At 37.8% G+C, this 19,329-nt stretch overlaps 1 protein-coding gene and 1 long non-coding RNA gene across 2 annotated transcripts in view; one reads left to right on the forward strand and one right to left on the reverse strand.

Annotated features, from left to right (window-relative positions):
- Positions 1–2,341, forward strand: part of LOC124304329 (uncharacterized) — a 46,755-nt gene extending 44,414 nt beyond the window's left edge. The window contains exon 4 of the long non-coding RNA XR_006908150.1: positions 2,130–2,341. This is a non-coding gene — a long non-coding RNA (uncharacterized LOC124304329). The remainder of the gene's footprint in view (positions 1–2,129) is intronic.
- LOC124304325 (UPF0489 protein C5orf22 homolog) overlaps positions 1–17,692 on the reverse strand; it is an 808,682-nt gene extending 790,990 nt beyond the window's left edge. The window contains exons 1-3 of the mRNA XM_046762367.1: positions 17,355–17,692; positions 15,770–15,915; positions 12,253–12,402 (exon numbers count right to left, since the gene is read on the reverse strand). Of these exons, the coding sequence (XP_046618323.1) occupies positions 12,253–12,402; positions 15,770–15,915; positions 17,355–17,411 (353 nt within the window). The 5' untranslated portion in view covers positions 17,412–17,692. The remainder of the gene's footprint in view (positions 1–12,252; positions 12,403–15,769; positions 15,916–17,354) is intronic.
- Between the last annotated feature and the right edge of the window lie 1,637 nt (positions 17,693–19,329).

The following is a 19,329-nucleotide window of genomic DNA, read 5'->3' on the forward strand; positions in this document are numbered from 1 at the left end:
GGCATGACATTCCGCTTATACTATCAGATACGATGGTGACTATGGAATACGAAGATAGCGACGATCAATTACTGCAAACGGAAAAGAGTTATGAGGCTTATTTAGGGGGACTGAATAACGATAACCGTTCGGCAATGCCAACTTCCGTTGAATGTTGTAACTTGAGTTACAACACATTCAGTCCCCAAGGGAGTTGATGTATTGAATTCGAATTTCCCCAGTGACTTTACTGATAGCTGGTTCAAGGAACGTAATTTGAAAATTCACTCACACAAATTCCGGCCAGAGTATCTGATGACTTTTTTTGAAAATGCAGTGGCCTGTACTGCAGAAGTTGGTTATCCATTTCTACAGCCGATTTGACGGAGCGTTTAAGGCGAAGGTTTCTGGGCCGGCAGGACTAGTCCAGTGAACCATGAAGAGAATGGAATAAAAAAATCGCACCTTGTTAAAACGTCTGACCGCAGTCACATCGTGTGCATACCTACAACCTACTTGAGGTGCACTCGTAAATCGCCGGTCTAAATCTAAATTGCGTACAGTTCTATAGTAATCGATCACCAGTGTCCCCGACGCCCACTCGTGTTCTCATGCAGGCGAAGGTGTGCGTGTGCCGACATATTAAGTGGCTGAAAACTCTGAGGTTATACTTCAAGCCCATTAACTATTGGAGAGAAACTGCATGAGAAGAAACGAGATCACGGATAAGTGAATGAAAGAAATCGGTAAGTATCGGTACACCGGAATCTTTATACAATGGCCCAAATACCCCGCGTTCCGAATGAACGGCATTCCGTTCCGTCACCAGCGGCCCTCACGGTATCAGTGGGACGAGATTTTTTCACATCTTATGAAAATCGAACAGGTATTATTAGTATTAGTCCACGTTCGATAACGTATCTGATATCTAATATCTGATGTAGTTTATGCTCCAGCTGCGCTAGAACGAATTCCGCACATATATCTTCAACTGGAGCAAGTCCAACTTGTCTTGAGCACGCGTCTAACGCCACTCACACGTAAGATCATTGTTCTTGATATTGCTGATATACATCGTGCGAGCAACGCGTGTACACATTGGTCTAACCTGTGTTCACTTATTGCGTCGAATAGCCGTCCACTCTTACTGTACAGGATGTTTCTTAGAAAACGCCCAACTTTTAATAACCAAGTCGTTGACTTGTGTTAACATCCGTGCAGTATACTTGATTCAAGTGCAGCTTACCAAGATTGTGGCAAGGACAACGCATAAACTAAATACGCTTAAATTCCTCTGGAGTATAGTTTTATGGACTGATTTGGAATGTTCCCGATTTTGCATTCCTCAAAATAAATAGGTAGTAGGTAAAGATGTTGTTCTTTCTTCTCACTAAACAAACGTGGAAGGTAATGAAAACGTAGAAAGTACGGTAAGCGTTGAAATAATGTCATCTACCCACTGCAGGAAATTGCACCAATGTGAATACGATGCAATTAAGTAACATTTCATGCGATTACGTGTATTACGCTGTATCCAGTTCACTGCTTGATCGTTGATCATTATCTAACACGAGCCATGATTTCAACACAGTACGCTTCTCGCAAATGCATTCGTAATTGTGCAAAGCAGTTTCACTTACTTAACCGTATCAAGCCGTTACTCGATAAGCATTTTCCAGTTGAAATGAGCGTACGATTGCTGATAAGTATTTGTTTTATTCTATGTTCAATCGAGCCGGTAGATTAATTTCCTGTTTTTTAAACACTTACATAATTTTTAAAATAACGGATTGCATCGGTACCGTGCAACGGATCTTACAAAACCAAGAATTCTGAGTCTTCGGTTCGACACTTTGACTCAACTTACAGGACCTAAGGACTGATTTTAATACACCCGAGTTCACTTATGGAAACACAATGCAGGTAAAATAGTAAAACTGAATGCAAACAAACCATACATCAAGTTGTCTATCCTACCACTTATTTGTTCTTATTTGCTGGTATTTTGATAGAGTTGTTACTTCGTCAAGAGTAGAAGCATCAAAGCACTAGAAAATGTAAATTTAATTTGAGGGAGCGTCTTGAAACTGTAACAATACAACCATACACTCCCCAATTACGCTGTGCAATAACCTGTTTTCGGTTCACAGCATCCAGACAGTCTTCCTTAAGAGATCAACCAAGTCCAGACAACGTTGAGAGGTTATATGAAAAGTTAGATCGAAACTTTTCACGTGACAATTGCTTTACATCCGTAAGGAGCGGCTAAAAGCATCATCGGAAACACTCGAATCGTATGATACAGACAGAATTCAAACCGTCCCACACGGAAGAAAATCTGAATACCAGAGTGCAACGTTATGATAGTAAAAATTTCTACCACAGTTTTTGTTAATTTCACTCGAGATAAGATAATGTAATCGACATCGATTCTTCATTTTACCAGCCTACGTTGTTGCGGCAGCATGAACACCGTTGTAAACCTTTAGTGAAATAATTTAAGCGATACATTTAGCGTTTACATATCTAGTGACCCAGTTTTACTGATTTGACCATGCAATCTAGTGAGATGTAAAATTTACAAGTTTCGGCCATTGAGAAGATTTTCGAATACTTGTTAATTTGACACATCACTTTGGGTCCACTTGACAAACTTGGTCGTTACAACCGGTTCGGACACAGGATTCATTGAATATGTACTTTGATTGCACGCGAGAAAATTAATGGATTCGGAAAGTCCGGATTGAACTCGAATTTGGGTACAGGTCAAAAGGGGTATAGTGTATTTTCGAAGGTCCTATTGCGGATCCAATCCATTCACCTACTGTTCCAGATGTTCCATCAGCATCGAATCCTGATAAGAATACGACTTGACAAACTTGATTTACCAATTCGAACTAGTCGAACAAACAAGGAACTCCAATAGTCCTCTTTATCCTGCCGGAGACTTCGATAAGATTCACAAGGATTGTCGTAACCGGCATAGTAATTTTTGCCTTGTCGCAGGTCTGATCAACGACTTGAAGCAGTCCACGGTGGTCTCACCCTCTGCGCTACCAACCGGTACCAAGATTGGCTGGGCACAATAACGAACAGCCAGCTGCTGTGCTGCGAGGTTCATTGGGGAACGCCCTGTACGCTTCATTGACGGTTGACATAGTGGTGAAATTGAATTGGCGGTATGCGGATTAGCATGGATCACGCGTGAATGGTCAGGCACATATCGGCCAGATTACCTTGCAAGGCTGTGTAGTTGTGGAAGCTTGGCAGCTTACTCGAGCCGCGGAATTAAGTCCGAACGCACTGTAAGCTGCTCGGCTCGTACCCGCAAAGCTGCGCCAGGTATTTCCATAAGTATTCAACGCCTCGTCGGATTGCTCCGTGTGTATTGCATCACCCGGAGCACTTTCTACCGCTGGCAAATCGTAAGAAGTTCCATTCCGCAACCGCCAATCATCGCCGAGTGACAAAGCGTATCCATTTAACGCTGGATCACGACTTGAGAGTATCAACTTGCGACGTGGAAAAGGATTCCGGAATCCAGTATCATCGATAGTTTATGGGTGCTGAGGATCTGCTACCGGACCTTTTCGTTTTCTAATTTACACCTTCACCCCCAATGACGACTCAATCAGTTACGTATCGCAATCTACAATTGAGAATGAATGGATGTCGTTGATTGAATTGGAGGTTGGGAAAAGAGGAAAATCCGTTTCAAACGGCTCCAGCATCGCTGTTTGCGCTAATTATAGTGAACACGAAAGAAACGTCATTTCTACTTTATGCAATAAAAATTAATCTGAGCAAATTCGAATGACACAAGCTTAAGATATGACAATTTCGAGAAAAATCTCTTTAATTGGAACGTTACAAATATTGCTCAAATTCATTTCTATCGCATAGAAGGGATGTTGTTTCATTCTTTTTTAACATCATCGTCACTAATGAAACTGTTCGGCGTTTTTCCTTTTTTCAATCTTTCGAATCGAATTTCAAACAATTGGTTGCATTTTTTTTATTTAGTACGCCTCCGATACAATAAGAAATCAAAAGGTAGATGTTTTCCTAGATTAATGGAGATTCATCGTTTTATTTCAGATAAAAAATGAAAAATAATACATTGAAGAAAATTTTTAGAAGTGTTTGAACGTGCGTGTTTTGAAATTGGAACCTATATTTATATCTCACACCTTACGTCAGATATTTTCTACGATACCGTATACGAAAAAAATAAATTCTGTATTTCACATCAGTATAGACACTATTGTATCAGCTATTAACTATTCTTCCTGAAGATGATTTCTACAGAATTATTACAATTTTTCCCTATAGCTGCACAAAATATCAATGTACCCTTAAAATGTCTCGTATATCCCGTTCTGTGTTCAAAAATTAGCAACCTTATTGTCCACAAAAATGACTCGGACAGGGCCGTACTCAAATGATTGTAACATCCTTGTTGGCTAATACGATGAATAAATTTGTTCAAAAATGCAATCAATTTACCTAGGGTCACCAAAGAAAAAAAAATGGTAAAACAAATTGTCCGAAATCTACAATTTAAAATGAACAAGACGAAAATGAAGATAAAACGCATAAAAATTTTCGTCATTAGATCTATTCGATTATTTCAGAAACAAAATTCCAATCAACAATATTGTTGTAAGTAAGAGTGAAACAATAATATTTTAATTAAAAAAAAATCTGATCGAAGAACAGTTGATAACACATTCCCAATGTTTAAGCGTTGGTATTATCGAGGATTCAGCATCGATTTCAACGCGATCGATCTTCACCTTACGCCTGCATCATGAGCTCGTGAAATAAGGAGCCGTTGATGGCGCGTTCGTTTGATTTACGAGGTTCAAATCACACCGATTTGCCGAGATTGCTAGCTGGCTCGTCGAATCACCTTTGATTGAACTCGTATCTCCCGATTTACGAGCTTCACGTGCGTCACGTACACGTACAAGAGAGCCTGCAGATAAGCGCACTTCGTTGTTTTATTATTCGCGCTGATTTTCAAGCAGCGATTTATTTATTTACAGGAAAGACGGATGTACAAACAAGAAACTTGACCCTGCAGAACCTTAAGGGTTGACTTCCATGCAACTTTCGTTAAATATGAAAGAACAAAAAAAGTCAGCTAGTTGAGGTAACGAATGAAACAACTTGGAAAAATCCTATTATGAAATCTTTGTAATAATTTTCAATCCATGCCTTACTCGCATGTGTCGAAAAACAATTCAATCTGCTACGATCAAAGCTTAATGTGCATGAAACCTTTCGAAGTAAATTAAAAACACTATTTGTAACTTTAAACTGCTCGATTATATTAATCTCTAATATTAAGCTCGTATTTGGATGAAATTCTAATTTTGGGGTTCTCGATAAATGGTAAAAATTTCAGATATATTCGTTTAAAGATGTGAAAGTTTTGAATTTCTCCTTACGTATAATGGACACTTTTATTCTCCTGATAATTTCTTTTTATGCCCGTATACTCAACAATTCGTAACTCAAAAACTTATACTACTTTTATTTTGTTATTATTATATACGACCAAAAGTTCTTCAAATAGGTATGTGAATGAATCAATTTTATAAAAAACAGTATTTCGTGAGTATTGCAGGAAAAATGCTTAGATACTCAATACTTGGAAAAAAATGTCGCTGTTCCTGCGGATGAATGCTGCTCGGAATGTGGAATTGATTTAAAAGAAATAATTATACAAATATTCATCAGCTCAATTTGAACGTTAACTTTTGGCGACAACTTTATTGATACTCGAGTAGTTGCAATTATCGCATAAAAATATGTTGTGTAAATTTTACATCTGTGATAAATATATGGACAGCACTTTTTTCGACTCAAATCTACATGAATTGATCATATTTTAACTCTTACTTTTGGTTTTGTAACTCTTATCATCGGATTTATCAATCTTGCCACAATTGCTGTAGATCTAACTCCTAAAAATTCTAAAATCTACAATGTTTTTCTTTTCGTGCGTTTGCTTACAAAAATTAACAACTCGATGCAGTGCATTTGTTCAAAAGGCAAATAATAAATTTTCTTCTCGTGAACATTCACTGCTACAAATGATATCGTCATTCCTAAGTAATGGAGAAAAGTAATCCCGTTAATATGACACGCATAAAATCATTTTAATTTCAGTGAATTCATTTCAATTAGTGCATTAGTTCGAATTGTTTCATTTTAAATTGAGCAGCTAAGGTCTGCGACAGATATAATTACTGATAATTTGTAGATACAAGGAAATTCAGAGTGAAAAACTTGTGAATAAAGTTTATAACTACATTATCTATAGTCGTAAAATAATATCCAAATGACATGACTGAACGCTCAAATAAGTTTACAAATAACGCCCAAGAACATCTAATTGACACGAAAATTTAGCCTCCGTTGTGCACTCTGATTTCTTTTTGAGATCAGAATTTCTTGACACTTCGCTGTTTTTCATTTATTATAAAATTTCACGATCCAATGTAGTATTTTTGTCGAAATAATAAAACATTCATCAGAATTCGAGACAAACGATTTGAGAAAAGCACCAGACATCGAGTTTCGCTTCAATTCGGACGCGATCGATTAATTTCACTTTGCCTCATGTTCGCCATATTGAACCGCCATTATGAAAATCAAGTTTCGGACTCGCAAGTTCAAATCTGAGGACGAAAATAAGCCCCGGAGATCAAATTTCGTAAGAAACCTTGATAGAATTCCAGAAAAATCTCTTGCGCAACAAATTTACGCCTAATTTTTCGTGAAAGCGATGTTTGTTTTTTGGAACCGCTAAAACACGAAGGAACAGATCAAACATTTATTTTCAAATTTTCGGCATTTCCCGTCATCGAAAAAATGGCGCAATATATTTTTCGTGTGAAAAAGTCTTATATTTCCTAAAATGAAATAGACTTTGAGGTAGATCCTCAGAAACTTTGAAAAAAAAAAAATTTCTCGACATTACGAGTTCTGTGCCTGCAAGAGACGGAAAAATGAATTATTTCAATTCTTTCGTGTGGAATTTTTAAAGCGGCATGAAAATAGGATCAGAACTAAATCGGTATAAATATTCCAGGGTTATAGAATATAGAGAAAAAAATCGAGATCCTGGAAATACTTATAGCGATTTAATGATAATCTCAGTTTCATCCGACTCCGAAATTTCAGGATATTCTTTGAGATATCTGATTATAGACATGAGAAAATGAAGAACAATATATTTCTTGATCCTTTAGATGCACGGGACTTGATAGGTAGAAAAAATGTTACATTTGTCAGATCCTGAGAATCTATCTTAAAATGAGTTTCACATTCGCAAGGATTGACTGTTTCCACAAAAAATACATTGGGTTGTATGTTTTCAACAAAGGCGTAGGTTCAGTTCGAAAACATGATAAATAATTGATCAAAGTGTTTCTCGTGAACGGTGAGGCTTAGTGGCCTGAAAATTAGAGAATTTCCACCGTGGTACCCTCGGAAAAGTTTGTTTGGGTTTATAGAAAGATTCTCTCAAAAAACTTGCATTGTACGTGACGGCTAAGATGGCGCACGTTGGATTTTTTCACTTTTTTCACATTTTTTCAATTTAGGGTTCCGTCTCAATATGTACTGGAACATGCGCGGATTTATGTTCCACGTAGCGAACAGCGGTAAGAGAAATAAGATCATATTTATAGGTAATATCGCGCGCGTTCCAGAACATATTGAAACGGGACCCCGGCATAAATTGAAAAATATATGAAAAAAAAATGAAAAATCGAATGAGCGCCATCTTAGACGTTGCGTAGAAAGCTCATTTTATAAGACAACCTTTCGTCAAGGGGACCCGTAAGTGAAATTCTATCCCTACGATACAAATATGCAACAAAGTCGCTGATATTTTTTTTTTTTTTTTTTATTTTGGACATGGTTTTGGATAGGAAATGACGTCCCTGGTCGAAAAATAATTCCGGCGAGATCTTCGCTCTTTTCAAAATTAATGCATTTGATCGAAGGAGAAAGTTGCAAAATCAATGCGTGAAGTTGTTCGAAATAATCAACAGGACATGGTGTGAAAAATCGACGAATCTTGCTCCGCAATTTCATTTTTTATGACTTCTACCGTCATGAAATATAGATCTAAAAGTAGCGGAAGCAGCGGGAGTGATACGGGAAAGTAAAAAAAAACAAAAAAACAAAAAATTCATAGCGACGGAGCTTGTATATATTCATATAAACTTCATTCTTCTTCGTTCAAAAATATCCATTTCGAAAATGGCAAAAATTTTACCGGAATTATTTTTCGACATGGGACGTCATTTCTTGTCCAAAGGCATAAACAAAAAAGCAAAAAAAAAAAAAAAATCAGCACCGTTTTAGCATATTACGTGCATGTATCGTAGGGCTAGAATTTCACTTCCGAATCCCCTTAAATCCAAAACAAACTTTCGAGAGGGACCCGACGGTGGAAATTGGCAAATTATTTTTTTCCAATTCCCGAGTGCAGTGTACGCACAACGCATCGAGGCATAATCCGTACAACCGAGAATGCCAAAGGGTGAAAATGATCGAGGCGCGGCAAGCGATCCCGGTTCACGACACGCTTGCAGTCCTTTGCGCCGATCACCGAGCTTTCACCGCGTGCATAGAGACACGTTTCCTTGGCCACTGTCAGTCAGTTTGTTAGCCGCATACTGTTAGCCGAGAGGTTATGCAGGCAGGCAGGCAAACGCAGTCACTCGCTTAGAATGCATACCGCAACGGTGGAAGTGATGCGTTTTTACGCCGTGCTGCCAGCTTCAGTTGCGAACTGTCCCGCGTTGCGTTGCGGCCAGGGAGTATAAGCGGATAGGCAGACAGGCACTCGACACGCCGCGGATAGTATTTGCACTCTTGCATGCTCCTGCAGTGCGGATAACTCCACGAGTCTACTTTAAGCCTCCGGTTGTAGCGTTCCGTCGCCGCGGCGGCAGCTCGCCTTATTCGGAATATATATGAGAATTCCGCGAATTCTACAGAACCAGAGATCCCGCTCCGTCATTTTTGCCGGGCGAAAGAGCGGACGACGCCAAATATCGAGCGTTGACATCTGGTGGCAGGAAAATGCACCACACTGACCGAAGCGGATTCGTCTGTTGGAAAATGTCCCCGTTACGTCAGAGTCTGGTTGTCCGTGCCATTTTGTTACCGCATATCAAAACCAAAGTTTTTTATTTTAACGGAGGCAAATCATAATTCTTGGGGTTTCAAATTACTCGTGTCGCGTAGATTCACGAAACGCAATCAATGATGAACCTGTTCTACCATCCACAAGCGAAAAAACCACGGTCAACGGTCAGCTGTCAGCCTTGTGTTGCATTGGTTTGATTTTTTTCCACCATATGACACATTGCAAAGTGAGAATCCCGATAAAGGTCATTTCTCAACGTATATTTCACTCGGGAATATTCAATCAACGTACGTAAACAGCAATTGAATTACGTGCAAAAAGTTTTCCATCTCTTTTTTATCGCATATTTTGGGTCAAACGATCAGCTGTTGACGCATCGTGACGCCATATTGTACAGTAACGCCTCCATTTTGAATCCCAGTGTCGCCACGTCCACGATTCGAAATCTACACAGAAATATTAGCTACGCGTTATTACAAATTGTTACGGAATCAATGCAATGTATAGGCGGAAATGTTTCTGGTTGTGGGATACTCCTCGCAGTACTTGAGAGGATGCGCTATAGTCGTGTGAGCCGAGCGAGTGAAATTTCACTTATTTTTACTATTACCCTTCACATTTACGCATTACCAACCTAAAAATGAGCTGGAGATAATCCCATTATCTATACAACGCCGAAAAAAATACCCATTTAGTTTCTTGTTTCATACGAGAACATAAACGACAGGAAATGTGTGAGTGCAATAAGTGCAAGTGAAAACTAAATAAAACTAAATAAGTAGAGTAAACCGAACAAACGGATTTTGCGTTGCAATTACTAAAAAAGGATCGACAATAACGCGAAACGGTTACGTGTACATCGTTTTTCGTAATTCCAACAATATTCGAACAGTTTCTATCAACGATACCTGTTTTACTGAATTTTTCTAGTTACTGTAACAAATGAAATTTTTCTCAGTGTGGAGGAAAGACGGTAATTAATTCAGTAAAACAGGTATCGTTAAAAAAACTGTTTGAATATCGTTGGAATTACGAGAAAGGAGGTACTCGTAACCATTTTGCGCTATCGTCGATCCATTTTTGGTACCTGATTGCAACGCAAAATCAGTTTGTTCGGTTTGCTCTACTTTTTTAGTTAAATGAGGCTTCAACATCAATTTATTGTTGCACAAGCGTTAAATTTTCGCAACAGTTGCAAGAAAATATAGCAACAGTGATCGTAATAAGAAAGAATAACAACGGATACTAGAATCTCCAGTAAAAGCTAGAAAACTAATTTTCATTTTGTACCTAGAACTATATTTTTCGATTGTGGTAAAAATTAAAATAGTTATCGACTGAGCGGTAACCAAAAATAAAAATTTCTCTCAGTGTATAATACGCGTTGCAGATCCTGCAGTTAGCAAGCCGTCGGTACAAGTGTTCAAGGTATAAAGAACAAAAAATCAGAGAAAAAAATCATTCTCTCATTCATTGAATTGGCCTTGCAGGACACGAGATTCTTGTACGCCACTGTGGAAGACAAGAATCGGTAAATCGAGGGCAGGTGATCGCCTTCTCCGTAGTACATAAATATATTGTCAAGACGATCACTGATCAGGAGATATCGATACCAAACATTTCACAATAGATTGGCGAATCGGATCGTTAAAGCGTAGAAAAACTTCTAATTTTCGCTCCCATGCAGCACCACTGGATCGGAAAATTCTAATCATTGAAATCATCGAGGAAACAGCGATATTCATAACGAACTGTGACAGTTTGTGAATTTTCGGCGAGAAAGAATCATTTTAAAGTTTCGATTTTCAGTGCAAATAAAGCGACTGTACAAAAATGAGCAAATCGATGATTATATACCGAAATCGGGTTCATTATCAGCGTATGATGCTTCATGTTATGCAGTATTATATAAACTATACAAGATTACTGTCTCCAAATTTGGGGTAAAAGTACGTCGAGCCGTTTTTAAATCACGCAACAAAATCACGCTTGAAATCTTGATGTTAAATCTCAATTTTTTACGTAATGTGTCTACATATTTTACATGCCTGCAAGTAATAATAAAACTAGTCGCAATTCGTTCACTCTATTCGTTTTTTACCGCTGTAAAACTGTCGTGTTCAAACTTAAGAATTCTAATCAAACATATAATAGACAGTTTGCAACACTTCATTTTCAATAGCTTATGTACAATCATTTGTCTTGTAATAAGAAAAATGTGGATCAGTACGAACGATGTGTACCTATGTCAAGGATCAGGTAAAAATGTGTGAAAATTAAAGAGGACATAATATCTTTGTTCAACGTTGCATGATTTTTTCACTTTTTTACGGAAGTTATGTTATGTTTCGCAAAAAGAGAAACAAGGATACAAATTAATCGTCGCCGTTTCCATTCCTTGAGTTCACTCTTGTTCCATAATCTGATCTCAATAGAATTTACTTTGCACAACGGTTTCGCTGACACGATTTCAAAATTTCACAGCATTAGGACTTCAGGAGAAAATTCAAAGGAGAAAAGTTTCGACACGTTGAAAAAAAATGCATCGTTCTTTATTTTCACTTGGATCATGCTGTCAGGTATTAATCTCTCACTTACGAAGTATTATACTTTACAAGAGACTTTCCTCATCAAATGATCCATACGATGTTACAAACACAGATCACCCTGTACTATACATATAATATATATGGTATACATACTTGTGGTATCTTTTAAGAGGTTACTTGCTAGTCTGGATCAAATAAAATCCCAGAAGAGTTCATATTACAACGAATGATTGTATTTAATATTAATTGACGAATAACAGTATTTTACATTTCTCCACATTACGCGTATCATTACGCGAAATGAAGCCGTTTGGCGTGGGCCATAGAAAGTTGGTTATTTAGAGAGGACGTCTCAGACACAGATGTGTCTAACTTGTCCATCGGACCTTGGCCTAACTATATTGCATTTAGGTTACAACATACTACAAACGAATATCGTATAACTGTGTGAATTTGGCATTTAATTTAAAAGCATGAAGGTGTGATGGAATAGCTGACATCGCATGTAACGATTATACAAGCCAGCTGAGACGAGGGCCTGGGACTCACCTTATGCATCCGTTGTCCTTGTGCTTCCCGATTAAGAAAGTGGAGACTCCGTCTTGCATCTGCGTTGCCCAGGGCGGCTTCACCCAGATCAGGTGCTTCAGGTGACCCGCATACGCCGCCGGAAGCATCCAATTCTCTATACTGATTTCACTGCGACGTAAGCAAAAACAAAATCTTTCAGTTCATTTACGCAGACGTCAATGACGATCGAAACATACGTCGGGGATTTTGAAATCTGGCTGGGAATTTGGATCCCCATGAATTTTACTCGATGTGTACAAGGAAAAAGGGTCAGAAATCAGGGGTTTGTTAATTTTTCGACTTTTTCAAATCCCACATTGTAGATACTTTGAACAGTTTCGTGTGGTAAAAAAGCCAAAAATTTTTAATCATCAGTACGCCTCGGGAAGGCTTTTTAAGAGCTTCGATTCTTTCAATGTTTCCTTCAATTTTCCGAACCTATAATTAACCGCACACGATCGGCTAGTAAAAAGAATTTCCACGATGTGCTGCGAAAATACAGACAAAAAGAAAAAAAATAATCAAAAGTCGTTGTCTTTTGTAGCTTTTCCCTGTATATAAGACGATGAAATATTACGAAAAATTTAAATCACCTACAATTAACTTTAGACGGAATAAAAAATCTACTACCTGAGAAAATTTGAATAAAATTCCAGGAATAATTGTAAAAGAGTACGAATATCAAAGAGAGATTATGATGATAGAAAACTTGCTACAACAAAATACAAATGACAGAATTCACTGACCGTAAAAATGAGAATGAAATTTCGTGAACTCTTTTAGAATTATACTAATTCGTGCGAAAATCTACTATAAAATAGAAATAATTTTAGTCCCACGTGAATAATTGTAAAGAAACTGACAAGTTCTGTAAACGAACGTTCGACAAATCCACAACTCGAAGACGATATAATTGTTTTTCATAGAATTTTGCAGAAAAATATCAATTCCTAAGATTTTGGCGAATTTAGAGATTCCGTCGCATATTATTAAACTCGTTTTGCGTCACTAGTTGAGTAGTGTAAGAAGTAACGACCGTTGGTAGTTTTATTTCTAACTAAGGAAATCTATGATATTTTACAAGAAACGACATCCGTTTCAACGATTGATGTATGAAAAACTATTAATTGTAAAGTGCAAGCCATTCTACAAGTGTTCTCAAAAACCGCGAGAAATTAAATTCAAAATTCTGTTCAAAAACCACGATAGTATCTTAAATTCGTTTTTTATTAATTCTAGGAATTTTTTTATAAAACCATGTATGATTTTTTCCCACCGGAGAAATTCAATTTCAATCATTACAATCATTTCTCGGGAGGAGGATAAAAAAGTGTCACATTATACGATTATTGAATCGCTAGAGAAATCACATTTTTTGAACTTATTGCAATTTTTCGTTATTTCTGACTGTGGCCATCGTCTAACGATGTTCTGCGACATTTGTGGAACAGAAAAGCAATTCAAGTAAGTCGAATGAATGTATCGACCAAGTATTTTGGATATCCTTGTCCAGAATATACGTATTTGCATTCTAAGTCTGAGTCATCGCATGATATAGAAAATATTAAAATGACTTTAACGGTACAGTAAAAGTCTTTAATCGGCGCAATATATGGTCTTATGGTATAACTGTAACTGGTTTTCGGCACAAGTCTGAAAGTTAATAGCCGGAATAAAAAGCCAACGAAGACCATCAAATACGTCCGTAAAGATAAACATAACGATCTAAAAATCAATAAGAGATTGAATTTTGAAACTGTATATGATCCTATTAATTTCAGATTTACTTTTTATATTAACCGGACCACAGCATAAATTTATAACCTAAATTCCTGGTCTAAATTCCAAGCCAGATTTCACCATACCGGAAATATTAAGGAATATAATTTTTACTGGATAAAAAACTTTCACTTGATTTTTCGTAAGATTTTTTATTTTTCAAGACGTTGTTTCTAGGTACCGAAATCATAATTCTACGAAATTAAAGCGTGAATTTGAAAGAACCTCGAGTTCAGACACAATCTATGATCCATCACCACAAATATCCAGATTTTCTAGATTTTATGGACCCGCCTTCTTCGCAAGTTTGATCAGAATGTAAGGCCTACAACTCTTTATTTCTGCAATTCGACACGGCTATAAATCATACGCACGTTGTTCGGCAATCCAAGAACTCAGGTGAATGACTTCAAACTAAATGTGGGTTGTATTTGAATGAAGAGAAATTCAGTTTACGATCAGAATGAATCACGAGGAATTCTACAATCTGAAGTTGTTTTTTTGTTCATAGCCTAAACTCCACACCGTGGTGATTCATTCCGAGATTTTTTTATACATATTGCTTTCGTCAAATCGCGAATGCCTGAATGCGAAATCAACTTCAGTCACCTCTGACTTCTTGCGGCATCTATGACACATTCACGATGCCATATATTTATGATTTTTATAAGCAGATCTATAAACTTATGAATTTATTATAGAAATTGCATTTCTCTGAAAAATCAGTTACGCCGGTATGAAATTTTTTCCTCCTCCGAAGAGGAAGCAATGAAATCACTCAGCAGTGAGAATAAATCATGATTCCAACGTGTTGGAATAATGATCTGACCGATCCGCAATGAAATATAGTACATAAACTTTAACTTATTCCTCACTCACGACTCACAGACAGAAGATTCTTCTAGCGATGGTTCGCAAAAGTTTCTAGACCTTGCAAGCAAATGGTGCACCTAATGTATGTACACCTTATACGTCAGACTTTATACGTTTTATAGCACAATATAATCGAGCGCGAAACGATTTGTGCACGCGAACGGCTTAGAAGAAACAAATGTACCATTATTATGAGAAAAGAAAAATCATTGAAGATTAACAACGCCACCATTATACATAAATATATAAGTTACGTGTATAAATGCACATATATTTATATACATATACATGCACATATATTTCTTAGCAACTTATTTTCTGAACTTTCACAATTGCGCCAATTACCCTAATCGTTATAATGTCGGTATACCTGCGTGATGAGAACGTTTTTGCGTAATTGGCATTTGGCACGAATGTTATACCTGCGTACTTCGCTCGTCGGTATAAGATAAAGTATGCAGTGCACATAAATCAGCTTGGTTCTTACAATTAGTAGAATCGGCGAAACCAATACCGTGCACGAGGTGAGTAAATGTACAACGGAAAAACATTTCGTCCAAAGACTATCACTAGTCGCAAAAATTTAAGAAAAAAAACGCATTGTAAATATCGAATGAAAACAATCATCGTGCAGATCAGACAAACTCGCGGAATCGTAGAACGTATAGGTATTATAAATTCGTTTTTGTACTTTTATCCTTTTTCAATCAAGGGATAATGTTAAGCTCGTATTACCTGCGACCACAAAAATCAATCACTCTACTTATCGGCTGCGTGTTTTAGCTCGTGGAGCAAAGGAAATGCCCGACTGATGCATAGATGATATAGGTAATTGGATACTCACTCGAAAAGTTCGTTCTTATCCCAGACAACGTCCGCCTGCATATCTTTCGGTATTAGCATGTCGGGGTGAGAATCGAGGTGGATAAAGGTGTTTCCTTCGAACGGAAGATGCTTAGAACCTAAGCAACGATAAACGAACGGCAAAATCTGGAGGAAAAATGAACAAGAACGAAAAAAAAACACCATGTTTTCCACGAAGAATTTAACACTTTCGGAAATACGTGTGAGAATCCGGATAAACGCGACGGTTTTTTATCATTCCGGCTTTTTTGTAACTTCGTTGATACAAATGTGGCCGAGCTGCTATACCGGCAATTGGTAACCACGCACGTAAATGTAAGTCGACATAGTAATTATCTACGGCGTCCGAGTCGTCAGTACATGAGGTTTCAGTGAATCAGATAAATCAGAAACGAAAAAATACAAAATCAATTCTCATTTTCATATCTGGTCATGATTGACGCGCGAAAAAATTTGCAGCACATGCGTTCGTTCATTGCCTACTAATATTATTTACCACTGATAAGATATCGACGGACAGAAGTCTAAATTCACAAGTCTACATATAAGACCGAAAATATGAATGTTACTCTTTGCTATGATCAAATTGATGCGAAAATAACAATGTACTTTGAAGTAATCTATAATTTATTGACGTTTAACTAGTGTAAACAATTCTTCTTCCATGATTCTAGCCAATACACCCCCATACCCATCTTAAACCATGGTATTTCTAAAAAAAATCGTCAAATACGAGAACGAAAATCTATTTAACGCTTTAGCTCCAACGTATTCTAAAAAATGAAATCATAATTTCCATTACTGACGATTCGAAAATCCCGCCGCACCGTCCAAATGAGATCGACAGCTTTAAACATCTCGCAACTATTTCTCGAATTATAAGTGAGAAAATGATGCGGCATTGGGTCATGGAGCACAACTTTTCATAAAAGGCCTACAAAATTTTGAATGCCGAAAAATTAGCTCCGTCGCATCACATTAAAATTTTATCAGTGACGTCATAAGTCATTTGAAACTTTGTTAAATTTTAATGGAATCTGGCTCTCTTTGGTGTTTCACTTCAGAAGGAATTTAGAAATTTCGATCCTTACTGTACCGCAAAACATTGAAAATTATTGACAATACATGGACGGTATGCAAGTACTTCGATACCGACTAAAGCGCATTTCCGGAGCGCTCAAAGTGGGGAGGGGGGCTCGGTCGATAAAGAAGGGCGGCAACGTAGGTACATTGCCGACTGACTCTAGTGGACCGCGAATCCGTTGTGACGCTAGGTTAATTAATAACGCGACAAATTATCGAAGCAACAATCATGCGCGTGAAGCAGGTCTCATCTAATCTTATCCCGGTGAATTCCGCGTGGAAATAGGACGATGCCTCGATATTTATCCGGGAAAAAATGGAACACTGTTGCGAGATATTGTTGCCGCATGAGTTGATGCTTGGCGGGTGGGTAGGAGCCTGTGAAAAAACGGTCGCTGGTGTACGCGTGATGTGAGGCAAATGTAAACAGTCGGTGTGTCAGACGCGACACGGTCGTTCGTCCGGCCGAAATGGTAACTCACCTCGTCGTGATTTTCGACGATGTAAACGGGAGTTTCGGCGAAGTATTTACGCGACATGGCGAATTTTTCCGTGATTTCTAGGGTATATACGCGGTTGTAAACCGGAAGCGATTGACGCCGATAAATGACGGGACAAAACGAACGAGGGGACACTGTGTTGCGTATAAAATGCGATGCACACGCGACTGCCGCGGAAATACGCGAAACTCACTTGCGACGCGCATACACGTGGTATAACCCTCGGTAATCGACTGATGAAGGTAAGCCTGCTACGCGGGTTCCTCAAATCGCGATTATTCGCACGGACAAAGACGAAACCCCGGCGCTATTATGCGCGGATCCCGAGGGACTGGTTACTGCCCGCACTGTTCGGCAGTACTTCGGTTTTGTGCTTTCTTCTTATTTTCATTCAAATCTTATTCGCCGGAGGACCGTTGAAATTTAAACCACGGTCAAAGCTGATCCGAACGGCCCCTCGCATCTCCTGCTGCGCACCGGCTTATTGCATTATTATTTTCTCGCATTCGGGTCGCCGAGTTACTGATATCGTCAATTTCAGTATAACCAAATTTGTAATTTCTATTTGTAAATTATTCATACACGGATCACACGGAAATTATAGTTCTGTGTGCATGTATAAAATATTCGGATCCCTTATTCTGCAATTCTTCACTTGTGTCGTGGTGAATCGGTCATGACGTAAGTGATAGAGTTCAATATTGTCAGGATTAGTTAGTATTTTTTCGGCTGAGTCAACACAACTTTGACCACGGTCTTACGTACAGGTTGGCAACTACACACGTTCGTAGTTCACTAGTCGCCACTAGGTTCGTCGCGATCTTCATACCTTTGACCGCGCATGTGAGACCGTGGTTCAGACAAGGAGAGCACTAGTTGCCAAACGAGGTTATGTATATCATGGCATTACTGGTATTAGAATTGCAGCAATATCAGTGAATTGCAGCGACAGCTAGTGGTTTCGCTAGAACCGAAACTTGCCCTTGCTAAATGACGCACATAATCGTGTGTTCCCAGCATAGGAGTTTCCAGACCTGTATAATGTAAATCCGTGACCTCGACATTAATTTTCAGCTGTTTCGAAGCCAAAACGTCGATGACCGTTACTTTTGGTATATCAAGATAATCTCGTAAACGCGAATGATCTGGTTTGGTCATCTCTTGAAAATATTGCATAATCGAGTGACCGTAATTTCTACGCCGAACTAATGCAGTTTGTTGAAAATTTTAGGAACTATTCGAAAATCGTAGAAAATCGTTGAAGAGCGTACAACATTGTGGAAAGTCGTCGAAAATTATCGTATTTTACGTAGAAAATTATAAATTTCTACGAAAAATTATTAAAAAAACTATAATCTTTTGTAAAAAATAATTACAATTTCCGATACAGGCAAAATAGCCTTTTTTTCGTAGCAATCGTAGTATTTCGTAAAAAAAACGATCAGTTCCACCATAAATCAAGATATTCTACAATTGTTTGTAAAGATAATTACAATTTCGGACCCAGACAATATAAATTTTTTTTTCTCGAAGTATTCTAAGAATCTCGATGAAAAGTATAACTTATTATTAACTCCGTGAATTTCCATAGAACACAACTTTCTACATAAAATTATGATGATACGCAATTTTAGAATTCGATTTAGATCGATAAGATTGCGAATATGCACGAGAAGATACGAAACACTATTTTTGAACCACCGCTAGATGGTTCTCTCATTTCTTACATGGAAAACTTATTGCAAACAAATTAAGTACTTACTAGAATTTGGATGTACATTCGAAGACTGATCGTCTCATGTTTTGAGTCTGACCTACACGGATTTGAAGTAACTGTAGTATATTTGTGAATTTCCCTTGTTTCAATAGGTGAGTCTTATAAAAAAACTAACATTTGTTGTTTCTCTAAACCAAGAATTCTACGATATTCTACAATAAATTGTATCCATTACAAATT

Source organism: Neodiprion virginianus, chromosome 5 (genome assembly GCF_021901495.1).
Source record: "Neodiprion virginianus isolate iyNeoVirg1 chromosome 5, iyNeoVirg1.1, whole genome shotgun sequence".
NCBI lineage: Eukaryota > Metazoa > Arthropoda > Insecta > Hymenoptera > Diprionidae > Neodiprion > Neodiprion virginianus.